Genomic DNA, 13,469 nt, shown 5'->3' on the forward strand with positions numbered 1-13,469 from the left:
GACGTTCTATATTGAACTGTTGGGAAGAATTGTGTGTGGTGTGCATGGTAACCGGGTTATAGTGAGGAGAGACAGGAGGGCATGGGAAGCTTCTTCTACCAATAGGGGGGAGTTGGGGCCTTAGGAATAATGTGTGGAATGTGAAGAGAAGACTGCTGAAGATAACACCAGTGTAAGTTTTTACAATTGCACTCATTATTCATATTTGGTTTTTTCTTGTTTATAGACACAGCACCAGGTTTTGTAATTAAAGTCTCCAAATTAAAGTAAACCCGTCACTGTAAGAATATGGCGTTACTACCCCGTAACGAGTAAGTCAATGCTTCAGCCGAACAATCACATCACATTAGAGATATGAATGGATAATTATTATCATTAAACAGGATTTATATAGGGCCAACATATGACGCAGCGCTGTACATTACATAAGGGTTGCAAATGACAGACAGTGACACAGGAGGAGAAGAGGACCCTGTCCCGAAGAGCTTACTATCTGGATATCAATGGGATCCCACCAGCAATATAATTAGATGTTGATCATATCATTGCCACTGTTAGTTTTATACTTTGATGATGCCAATGATTGCCAGCTGTGATTGTTCAACCAATATTTTTATTATTTATCGAACAAGAGTGCCCTAGTTTTTATTTACAGGTAGTTACATATTAGATAAGGACTGTGGGTTGGTTCTTAAGTTGAATCTGTATAATATAATAAATGCAATTAGGACAGATGTTTGTCTCAACATAATATTAGGCAGCATGGTGTCAGTTACTGTAAAAAACCTCACTGTGAGTTATTCACAAACAAAGCAGAAAAAAAAATAGAGAGCCTAGACATTAATTAACCCCCTAGCCGTAATCCCGAGTCTGACTCGCGGTCGATTTTACTTGCAAAAAGCAACCCTTTTATTTAAAGTCAAAATTTTGTTTGTTTTTTTCATGCAACATCTTTTTTTTTTTAAAGCGTAGCACCATTATGATTGCTTCCTCAGGGAAAAAAAACATTCCATATATAATTACAAAAGAATCCTATATTATTGTATTGCATCATCTGTCAGAATCCAATCAGAAGTATCATGAGGAGTTTATAAATATGTTACTAATTGGACAGAGTGCAGAGAAGGGCAACTAGACTAATAAAAGGAATGGAGGAGCTCAGCTATGAGGAGAGATTAGCAGAACTGAATCTATTCTCCCTTGAGAAGAGACATTTAAGGGGGGATATGATCACCCTGTATAAATGGCCCATATACAGAACTTTCTTCCCAATTATTCACTTTAAAGTGTACCTAAACTCAAATTTCACTTTACATAAAAGTGTAGACAACACACATATAGTCTAGAACCACAGAATAAAGATAACCCGATTGCCTCATGGAATCAGGAAGGAATTTATTTCCCTGTTGGAGAAAATTGTACCAGGGTTTTTTTTTTTGCTTTCCTCTGGATCAACTGTGTCCATAGAGTTTTATATCTGGGATATGTTTATTTCCCTAGTGGATGGACTTATGTCTGTAACATCATGCACTGCTCTGAATTCAGCAGAATGCCCATGGATCGCCATTGGTTGCTTCAACTAAAGAGATCCGAACACCTGACAAAGTCCATTCAATGTATATTTTTTATACTCCCTTCTGTAGACATTTAAAATCAATTACTGTGTTCCTGGTTCCTGCCATCTTGATGTGATGTCTGCTTCCCCCAGCAGAGGGAGGGAGCTATGCTAGGGAATTGACATTTTCTGGAGTTTCACTAAGAAATTCAGAGGCACTTTGTATTACAAGCATTTGAAATACTTGATTTTTTTTTGTCTCTTATTTGTCAAAGGATCCCTTTAAAAATAGGAACTCTATGTCAAATAGGGCTGTAAGTTTAGTTACACAGAGAATAGACGTATTGTACACATGGCTGATCTCTATTTAGGCCATTTTCAAAATCTGTTTAATGTATATTGTTGTTAAAGTAAACACACAATTTCTTGATTTACAAACATGTAATAATTTCTTGTGTAGAAAATACCATCATCTACAATGGATTGGAAGAAAAGTCTCAAAGAAAAACTGGAACGGGATAACAAAGGTATTTTTACTTAAGTGGAAAATAAATCAATTGCATTTGATTACCAGCTTCCACAATTACAAAATACCTGTGTTAATGTTCAAGCTGAACTCCTGGCAAACAGCTAAGTATGGTTGAAATATTGATATATAAATCCTATATACTGATTAGGTCAATGTATATAAAAGCATTGGACATTTTGTCTCCAGTGACGTAAGATACACAAAATGCAGCTGGTACATGATGACCTGTGTGTGACCTGCTGGAGCTTGGTGCAGATTCCACTATTAAAATCATGGAATGAGTAGATTTTTATTTATTATTATAAGGCTCTTGGTGACGTGTTATCTATCCCACTGATTCCATGCTCAGGCCCACTTTTAGGATTAGTGCCCGGTTATGTTTTTTTGTATTTGTTTTCTAACAAGAACCTTTTCTGTTTGTCAGCTAGAAGAAGTGAAGAGGAGATAAAGAATGAAGAAATGGCTATGTTTACTAAATTTTACACTGAGTGGAAAGGATGCCAGAAAGCTTCAAATTCCCAAAACATCCCTCGATTCTACTATAGGGTGAGCAAATGTACTTGCCTCCATTAAAGAGAAAACAAGTTTCCTTTCACTTGAAAGAGCTGTTACATTATAGTTAATAGCCTATGCTATATACATATGATACATTGTTCTTTGTAGGCTAACATAGACCTGTATGTTGTCTCTTTCCCTCTAGTAATGTTTGTAGCTACACCACATCTCTTACAGTACTGCCTCTTTACCATCCCTGGCACTATGAACACGTATATTGTTTCCTTGATTGGATCTCTTTTAAGAAGTCCTGGAGCCTACATTGATACAGTTAGCTTCCTCCCATACTTTATGGAGCCATCTGCACCCATATAATCATTTTACTTAAGAAAGCTTAAGCAAGGCCTGTTCTTTGTCTGAGTAGTCAGTGAATCCCAATGCAGGTATACTTTGGGGGACTCGGTGATAGAGCAGGAATAGAGCACCAATATATCCTGCCATTGCCAGGGACAGTGTAACAGCCATCTTTACCAACATCCAAAAATCACTGATTTGAGCACTGCTCCAGAGGGTTGCCACTCCATTACAGGCCCCAGCCCAACCCTTGTTTGGTAAAGAATCAAATCCATCCAAGTGATGACAGCTCAGGCGCAAGATTGTTGTGGTGGAACCACTTTACATTAATACACAGTATAATTGTACAGTGTATTGAATACACTACTACAAGTGATCTTTACAAAACATGGGACACTAGGATGCTGTGTCAGATTTTAAAAGGGCATTGGACAGTTGGGGCATAAAGAAAGAGGGTGGAAAAACAGTGCAAATTAATGAGGTGGGCGTTAAAATGTTGAGTCAGAATATAGGGGCACGGTAGAAAGCAGCCACTGTTATAGAAGTTACAAGATACCTATGGCACAAATACCTGGTAACACTAAAATTGTTCACCTTTTTTATCACCTAGCTGCAGCTTCCCCCCACCTAGCTAAAAAAAGAAAAATTCTGGAAAACACTGCATTTTGCATATTATCTATAACATGTCTGATTGTTAGAGACATAAAGGCACCACCACAATGTTTAACTGACTTTTAAAGTGTGAATTTAGCTGGTTAGCAGAATTATTCGTCAGCTATTGTTTTTGCCCTGCAGTTACCAGCGGAGGATGAGGTGTTACAGCAGAAGCTACGAGAAGAATCGCGAGCTGTGTTTTTGCAGAGGAAGAGTCGGGAATTGTTAGATAATGAAGAATTACAGGTAAGAAGGTGATGTATTAGTGTTTTCCATTAAAAGTGAACTTGTCTTCAGAATTACTTCTTATGTGACTTGGGTGGATTCCGAATTCTAGGCATAGTTTTTAGAGAGTGCTCCAATTTAAACAAATTAGAATTAAGTGCCAAATACCTGGTGCAAAAGCTCCCACTCCCCACCAAAAAGGTTCTGAAAGGTGACTGGTAACTTTGGTCCATTTATATGGATATGACATGTTAAATGTTAACTGTTGAGTTCAAAGACTGCAGTGATTAAGGAAGCACACAAGTTATTACAGAAACAAGAAAGACAGGTTATTCTTACTATGATTGGCAACATAAAGCATTGGTCTTTCAGTTTTTTATTCTCATTGGTGAAAGAATCATCTGCGGATGGCCTGACTAAGTTTTGATCAATACATACTGCAAAAAACTGGATTCCTGTATTACCATCTATTATCACATAGAAATATCTACTAAGATCTGACCAGAGATTTGGCAGAGTTTCCATTTTTTTAGTCTGGTCTAGAAATGAAGAAAATGCAGTAATGTCTTATATGTATTATCCAGGTTTGCCAATGTCCCTCTTTCTAGTTTACATACAGTATTTGCTGTACAGTTTTGAAACATGGATATAAAGATCAACTGATGTCTCACACATTTTTTCTCTTTATGTAATCAAGAAAAACGATGTTATCCTTTTGCCATTTTTTACGTTGAAAATGACTTACAAAAGCTTTCTGTCATTCAGTAATGCTGATTTTTGTTCCTCCTTCAGTACTCCTCACACAGACTTGGAAAGTATGGAAATGAGGATTGTAAACCTGTGTCTATCTGAATAAATGATTTTTTATATTTCTAAAACAGATATAACATTTAATAACAAAGTATATTGTTCGAAATTCATTTGTAATGTATATTGAGGATAGTCACTGTGTTTTTCTTTGATTTGCTAAGAACCTGTGGTTCCTTCTGGACAAGCATCAGTCACCTCCCATGACTGGTGATGAAGCCATGATTAACTACACCAACTTCCAGACTGTTGGAGAAAAGGCAGGACCAAAATGCAGGTGATTGCCATTTTATTAAATTATTCCTTTTTTATTTTTTTTCTTTGCAATTATTATTTACATACTATACCATATGTATACTTTAATCACATAATGATATATCAAAGTGTCTTTTCTTATAGGCCATTTTTTACTGCAAAAGTATTCAGCAAGCTTGTGCACAATGATCCATATGGCAGAATTTCCATTATGCAGTTCTTCAACTATGTAATGAGAAAAGGTGAGTTTAAGAGATGAATCTCTGATTCATGGAGTGATGCTGATGTAATGGAAATAAAAACCGTGGTCATAGTTATGGCCACTTGTGTGGGTAAATACGCTTTCTAATACCACAGCAAGTTAAAAAGATTTTTTTGCGAATATTTTTTTTTTATCACTGGAGTTTAAGTCTTTGCTATATCTGTAATAGAGGTTTCTTGCTGGGAATCAAATCTCTATAGAGCCGTATTACATGGTAATTACTTGCACACTGCTTGCTACCCACTGAAAACATTCTAATGTGCAATATTCTTTCTCACAGTATGGCTGCACCAGACAAGGATAGGTTTAAGCTTGTATGATGTGGCTGGACAAGGCTACCTCCGAGAGTCTGTAAGTACTAGCCCATGTATTATTATATTTTTCTTTTTACATGATACTTTCAATACGCCAAAACAGCATGCTTTCCTTTTGTTCAGCTACTGACAATGCTTTTCCCATTTTTGTAAAGTAATTTGCGTGTTATTCTCTGGCAGGACTTGGAGAATTACATCCTTGAGCTCATTCCGACTCTGCCTCAGTTGGATGGTTTGGAGAAATCGTTTTATTCTTTCTATGTTTGCACAGCTGTCCGAAAATTCTTTTTTTTTCTTGATCCCCTGAGAACAGGTAATTGAATAACAAATGTATAGCACTTTTTTTTTAATTGCCTGAAGAACTAAATATATACTATATAAAAAACCTCACTGATTTGATTTGTACCTTTACTATTATGTGTGCTGCTTTACTTATATAAGATGTGAGTAAATAAGAAAAAATAATCACATATAATATTTTACAAGTTTAAATTAAAGCTAAACACTGGACACAGGAATATTAAATACATTTTAATCTTGAAGAGCCACACACAATTGAAATCTATGTTGTATACACCAAGTGATAACATCAGTATGCTGCTCATAGCCTCGATGCTAGCAGAAAACAAGAGAAGGAGTAAATATAGGACCAGTAAACCTGTACAAACCCAGTTAGCAGCAGTTACTAGTCTTGTATAAAGGAGGTTCTACACAAAGGAATTACACCAAGCCCGGAACAATTGCACAAAGCTTACAAGTTTAAAATAAGAATAGATATATACCTCTAGTATTTAGACAATATTTGTCTGATCCAGAATTTAGCATTATTCTTATCAGATGGTAATTAGGAGTTTTTTTGGTATTAGTTAGTATTAGTAAAATTGCTTTTGAGAATACCATTATGACTTTTTCATTAATATTATTGTTAGTAGAAACATAAAGTTATCACTATTTGCTATGCATGAATCAATAATAATAGGATTTTGTGTTTGCTATATTTTTTTTCTAGGAAAGATAAAAATACAAGATATATTGGCCTGTAGCTTTTTGGATGATTTACTTGAGGTATGTGCTCTATCTTACTATCTGTCTAGAGATCTAAAAGATTTAATCATTTAGTGCCAGAGCCAAGGAGCAAAATTGTTTTGGCTCTTCAAGTTCCCAACATTTACTTCCCACTGGGAAAAGCCAGAGCATTGATCATGGTTAAAATTTAGGAAGGGGGATTTATTTTGCTATTAGGGTTCACAAATATTTGATACTGTATTCAGCCTTATAAAACATGTTACTATGTCACGCCAATGATTCTGCTGCTGGTGAAGGGTCTCCAATCTGCAGATTCACAATGGTGCTTCCTTAATGGGCAAGGTTAGCCAAATCCTAAAGGACATCATTTAGTTAGGGAGCAAAATTAGAATGGCATCATACCAAAAGAAAAGGTAAGTGATCTCCTACTAATTCTAGTGCGGATTGCTAGTGTAACATTGTAATAAACCTGAATACCAAAGCAATGTCCAGCAGAATGTATGGGTCATAATGAGGTCCGATTACTACATGTTGTCTATGATTGGTATTGATTTTTCTCTCACAATTTTCTCACAATTGGTATTGTGTTTTTTAGCTGCGAGATGAAGAACTTTCTAAAGAGAGTCAGGAGTCTAATTGGTTCTCTGCTCCTTCTGCATTAAGAGTTTATGGTACATTCCTTTTAATTTCTCCATATTTAAAGTGAACATTCAGTGATAACCGAGCCTAAGGAGGTCAATTACTGTACTTGTATTGTTTTTATGTAAAGGTTGTTAAACTGCACCTTATGCCTCTGTATTCCTCAACATCCCAACTATGCATGTATATACCTAAATTGTCTCTAAACCCAAGAACAAATGTCCTTTTTGAACCTACTGAAACTCTCAGTAACACATCTTCTATCTTAGGGTGACAATGCTTTCTTGCTGCATTGCATCTACAAAGGAACAGCATTTTCACTTTAGGCCAGTGATTTTCAACCACTGTGCTGCGGCACACTAGTGTGCCATGAGGGATCTTTAGGTGTACCGTGGGAAATTATCCAATTACCATTGTCGAGTGTCTGTGCTGTAGTGACTGGCAGAGTAATGTAATACTCTTCCATGTCAGTGGGTGGCAGTAGGTAACAGTTTTCTTGTTCATTCTTAGAGACAAAAGAATTAGCTACAGTGTCATTTTGTAACATATTTGATTTGTGGTGTGCCGCAGGATTTTTTCAATGTAAAAAAATGTGCCGTGGCTCAAAAAAGTTGAAAAACACTGCTTTAGGCTACTTGAACCTGATGTGGACCTAATGTTCCTCCTCTTCTCATCTTCAAAAATGGGGCAGGGGATGATCTCTACTGTAGTTTACCGAAAGAATTTCATACAACTAATAACAAAATATTTCAGAAAGTGACAAGCACATTGCATTTCTGGAAGTGTTGGTTATTTAGGTATTTTAGGAGTTTTTTTGTTTTGCCTAAAAATATAAATCTAATGCAGTTTCTAAGGACTGGTATGCTGCAATATAATACATGTTTGTTCTTGGGTTTATATTTGCTTTAAAATGAGTTTATGGAAATCAAAAAAATGTAGAATTATATAGTTTCCATATCTGTTCAATGTTTATGAATGAATGTGGTTTTGTAGTGTGATAACAGGAAGTAAGTCTTGTAACTGAATTTCGTTGACTTGTATTTACTATTTAGGTCAGTACCTGAATCTGGATAAAGATCATAATGGGATGCTAAGTAAGGAAGAATTGTCCCGGTATGGTACTGGAACCTTGACCAGTGTATTCTTGGATCGAGTCTTCCAGGAATGCCTGACATATGATGGGGAGATGGTAAGTCCTATATAACATTCAATACAATGAATGTCACATTCACATTATAATGATAAACCTTATATTGTAAATCAGAGCAGTCAGATTATCTGTTAGTGCTTATCCTGGTACTGTTGTATCCAGTTGTTCCCTAAAATGCCTATAAAGGCTTTTATTGTAATCATTGGACCCCAGTGGAAATATAAGGATTAGAAATTCTCGTCTGCTGCCATTGTCAAACTTTAAATAGAACACTGTCTATGGAATATATGTGGAAATGTGTTTAGGTGGCACCTCATTCTAGAAATCTGAAGCTTTCTGAAAAGTAGATTATGGTCACATTGATCCTACTTAGAATGAACTGCCAGTTAGCCTGTAAGATTATGGACTAAGCACAAATGAAGTGTGTAGAATTGCTCATGGAAGTAAGTTGCTCGTGGGGGTTCTATCATGTTTCTACCTTGGAGAGAAGTACTTAGAGGACATCTGAATCGTGTAAAATGAAAACCTAGGAAATTATTGTAGAGCACCTTATGCTATGGATGCAGTTTAGGTAATCAAAGGAAACAGGCATTCATAATTTCATTACAATTGCAATGTAAAGGTGACCAGTCTGTGTCATTGTAGCATGTGTATCCAAATCCAAAATAAACTGTACTATATTAGTGTTAACCAGTTCATATACATGGTGGCTGCATTTGTTTTCTCTCTTCAGATGTGGAGAATACTTCACTTCCTTTTTCTGATTGGCCACACTCTCTCCCCCACTGTATCTATTAAGGGAGCCAAAGTATTCACCAAGGCTTCAAATATCTTTCTACCAAAGTCTGCATTTTATGGAGGAAGGGGATTAGCAGTTTACAAAAGAAAGATTACATTGTTTGTTTTTGTAGTTCAGCTAACAAAATAACATAGACCCTGGATTTCTGGTAAGATCAACGCATATTTTCTGTAGTTGCTGAAAGTGGCATATGTAAATTAAACAAATGTAGCAACCACATCAAAGGACTGGTAAGCTTCAGTATATGAAATGTTTTTCCTTGATTTTTGAGTTTTGATTCCTTGAGTTTTTCCTTGTTTTTAGGATTACAAGACATATTTGGATTTTGTCTTGGCATTGGAGAACAGGAAGGAGCCGGCAGCCCTGCAGTACATATTTAAACTTCTTGACATCGAGAACAAAGGCTATCTGAATGTCTTTTCTCTCAACTACTTTTTCAGGGTATGTCCTGGTTTTATTTTATTGTGATTGCTATGGACAGTCACTGGTTCTGAACAATATTGCCAAATGGTTAGATTTTTAGAAGGCTCTAGTTGTCTTGTTTCTGGTGAAGATCAGCGTTTCACTATTCTGGCTGACCCCATATGTTTTTATTGTCTTCATTTTTACTATTCTGATGTTTTAATAACTTGAAAAATCCACCTATGAAAAAACGGAGATCTCCTTTAAGGTATATTCAAACCAATCACCAATATCTCAAATAAGGTTTAACATGTTATTGTAATTTTAAAGTTTTGATCTTGCTGTGAAGGTATTTGTTTAGGCAGTTTGTTACAAAGTGACAAAACTTTATTATTACAATACAATATTGTGTGTTGTCACCTTGTCACATGGGCCTCTTATGTAAAGGTAGCCATTTCAATAAATAGGACTTTTTTTCTGGTTGTCACACTCGAACCAGTCTTGAGTTCTGTTTTGAGAAATTACATACAGCCATCTCTGCGATTCATAGACAGCAAGTGGCTGGAAAAATGCATTTTAAATAAATGTTTTTACACTTTTTTTTTGTAAACTTTCTTCATTACGGTTCATAAAATAATACAGTCAAAGATTTCATAGATAAGAAGTGTATGACAGGTCAATTTACATGAAAGCAGTAATAGGCAAGATGGGGTTTGCCAGGTAAGTTCAAAATACTCCTAATGCTACGTAGACACATCAGATTATTCTCATCCGATAATGCCTCAGGGCTGGTATCGGACGAGAGTCAGCCATGTGTAAAGCGCTCTACCGATGTTGTTCATGGATCCGTCCTGGTGGATCCATGAACGGCGAACAAACATAATACAAGTGAAGGGGAAAGAGAGCAGTATTGCAGTCTTTCATTCTCCCCCCTCCCCTCTCCATAGAGCAGTGCTCATTCAGTCTTTTGTCAAATGACGAATATTGAACGTGTTGTATGTAGTCAAAAAATTTCCATAGTACAGATATGTAAAAGTTCTACAGTAGGATAAGTTGCATTATATCAGTGATCGCCAACCTTTTCGGTCCCGCGGACCACTAAAATTACCAGCTCCCGACTGCACTTGTCAATCAAGGGGGGAACCCCCCATCACTCCCCCATAGTGATGCCATCATAACATAACACTGCCCACTCTCACATCGCAGATCTGAGCCTGTGATGGGAGAGTTGGTGGGTTGTGTCTACTTTCCTGAGCCTGGGATTTGTATGGGGGACATGGTCCGCAGCTCTGACTGGTACGCCCTGCCAGTGGGGTCCTTCTCCTGTGCCAGAGTCGCTGACCCCCCAAATTTTTTGGTGGACCACCGGTTGGCGACCGGTGCATTAGATGGTGGTCTTCTTTACACTGTGATACTATATAGATAGGATTCCTCAACTGGTGGATACACTGAGGATGGTAACCCACATTGCTGCTCACAGATAAATGAAAAAGAATGGGTAGAAGGTGGTGTTAATTGGATTACATGAATATGGGGGATCTCTCTCCATCATCCTTTAGATGTACAATACTGTATGCTCAAAGCATTTTTTACCCTTTTAATGATGTAGCGTTGGACATTCTGTATTAAAGTACAATTTCTTTGTCATTTTATCAGGCAATTCAAGAGCAAATGAAAATCCATGGCCAAGATCCAGTGTCTTTTCAGGATGTAAAGGTGAAAATCATTATTCATTCATATATTTCCATTTTCACCCTCTAGTAACATGGCAAAGAAGCAGTAAGGTACCATAAGCTGCAACATGTAATCCTCTATTTTAGCATAATTAAAGTGAAGCTGCAACTGCATATAAAGGGCATAGCTTGCAGGGTAGGGATAATTTCATGTTCAGCGCCTGGATGCCCACTAAGCTCTGCTATACAAACACCCAGCCAACTTTTCTAGCCAAAAGCCTGGCCTAAGCAGTTACAAATGAATATTCTCTTTGCCTAGAGCATTGAGAGGGGAAGTAAAGCCTGTGCACTTTATTTTACTCAATACAGGAAGAGGGGGCACTAAAAAATATTAATAGCTAGACTAATTTATGATGATAATTAATGATGAAACACACAAGAAGAAAAGGAGTCATGTTTTGAAAAGCTTTCAGTTTAGGACATCTGAGGCTTGGGAGATTTTACTATAACATCTCTGTGTCCTGTCTAGGATGAAATCTTTGACATGGTTAAACCAAAGGATCCCCTGCACATCACTCTTCAGGATCTCATCCAGAGCAGCCAAGGAGATACAGTGTGTAGTATTCTTATTGATCTTAATGGCTTCTGGACCTATGAAAATCGGGAGGTGCTGGTAGCTGCTGATGGAGAGAGCCCTGCAGACATGGATGATACATAAATATTTTATTGAGGAGCTAACTTGGTTCAGAGCTTATCACCTCCATGTCATCAGTGTGGATTATATGTTTTTATGAACTCGAAGCTGGAAACACAGAGCACATGATTGTGCATTAAAGTAAACCCATCTGCAGAAAAATATGGAGCCTGTCATTGATGAGCCCCTGAACATTTTCCTGGTTGTTATACTGACTGAATACTTCAGTTCATTACTTTCCATAAATCTCAGATTGGAGCCCTCATCCAAAATTCTCACTGCTGAGACAGATTTGTTGACTGGCTTTGGGAAGGTGCTGCTGTGGATAACTTTTTTTTACCCAACTGTATTAAATTCAACATGACTGTAACAGCTTAAACATTTACCTCTTTCCTGGAGAGCCTAATAGGGTTTCTTATGTGTAATTTTAAATGCCAGACATTTATTACTTATTTATACCGTTTTGAACACTTCTTATAGCTATCTATATCTTTTGACGTTTTTGCAACTGTTACGGCAGAATTTTTCAAATAGGTTTGAAAAGCTTCAGTCTCAGCTCTACCTTTTAAATTTTTTTTCCTCTATGGATATCATTTTTTTACTACCATCATAATGGACAGTTGGACATCCACTTGATTAAAGTAGAAATCAAACTAATTGGTAATACCCACTATAAAGCAATTTAGGGTCACACCTCCACCAGCCCGTAAAGGAGCCTATTAATGGACTATATAGATACTACACAGGAGGTGGTATGCCACTTACTTCCCCATATCCCATCACACATTTCCTGACCATTAAAGGGATTAGTGCAGTAGTTACCCAAGGGCTACACTGGCTATAAAATTGCTTTGCTACTAACAGATTTAACTGCTTGTTTCCAAATATCATATTTATTAGCGTACTGATCATTGGGGTCTGTCATTGATAGTTTAATCACTTAGTCTTTCTAACGTATTACACTCAATGGGCTTTTTAGTTATATTCTGACTTACTAGAAATGTCAGTATTTCATAATTAAAATTCATCCTATATTACATTCCACAATCTATGATATGTAAAATGTCCTTTTGTTTGAACAAAGATTACAAATTGTATATATTATAAAAAAAAAAAAAAAAAAAAAAAGCTTGGGAAAAGAACTGGGATTCATCCTTGTTACAAAATATCACTAGATGCAAATGGTAAAAAGGCTAAAGGACAATCCGGATGGAAGTATAACAGGTGCTTGTCTTGTGCGAATCAAGTCTGAACAGAATGTTACAACTCAAGACCGCAATACAGCTCGGTTATCGCAGCCAGAATTGGCAGTGGCTGGCCACCGGCAAAGTGATCAGAGAATGCCAGAACAAAATGACACATATGGTCATTTTACTTGAATTGTAATGTTTTTAACTTCTTTGTACAATAAAATACATGATGAGTTTTACATAGAGTGTGTATTATTGGTATATAGATACCTATATAATAGAATAAAAAGCATCATTGAATATAATACGTATACAATACAGTATTTGGATATACAGGTGTGACATGTTCTTTTAGATGTTCATTCAGTCTTCTTATACCTATCACTATCAATCACATACTTTTTTTTTTTTTAAATGATGGGTTTGCCTTGAGACCTGTGTAATCT

General features: G+C 36.6%; 1 protein-coding gene across 3 annotated transcripts; it reads left to right on the top strand.

The window, feature by feature from the left end:
* The first annotated feature begins 11 nt into the window (after positions 1–11).
* PPP2R3C (protein phosphatase 2 regulatory subunit B''gamma) lies at positions 12–13,262 on the top strand. 3 transcript variants are annotated; one of them, XM_072428425.1, is made up of 14 exons: positions 13–172; positions 2,016–2,082; positions 2,509–2,630; positions 3,729–3,833; positions 4,784–4,896; positions 5,019–5,116; positions 5,417–5,487; positions 5,631–5,763; positions 6,460–6,515; positions 7,072–7,147; positions 8,168–8,304; positions 9,368–9,505; positions 11,123–11,182; positions 11,669–13,262. In XM_072428425.1, the coding sequence occupies exons 2-14, from the start codon at positions 2,034–2,036 to the stop codon at positions 11,855–11,857; spliced, it is 1,347 nt and encodes a 448-aa protein (XP_072284526.1). In that variant the 5' UTR covers positions 13–172; positions 2,016–2,033; the 3' UTR covers positions 11,858–13,262. The 3 variants fall into 3 exon arrangements, with proteins under 3 accessions (XP_072284528.1, XP_072284526.1, XP_072284527.1); XM_072428426.1 differs by lacking the exon at positions 13–172 and adding an exon at positions 173–311; XM_072428427.1 differs by lacking the exons at positions 9,368–9,505; positions 11,123–11,182; positions 11,669–13,262 and adding an exon at positions 8,999–9,334 and having other exon boundaries at positions 12–172.
* The last annotated feature ends 207 nt before the right edge of the window (positions 13,263–13,469 follow it).

This window comes from Pyxicephalus adspersus, chromosome 12 (genome assembly GCF_032062135.1).
Source record: "Pyxicephalus adspersus chromosome 12, UCB_Pads_2.0, whole genome shotgun sequence".
NCBI classification, from domain to species: domain Eukaryota; kingdom Metazoa; phylum Chordata; class Amphibia; order Anura; family Pyxicephalidae; genus Pyxicephalus; species Pyxicephalus adspersus.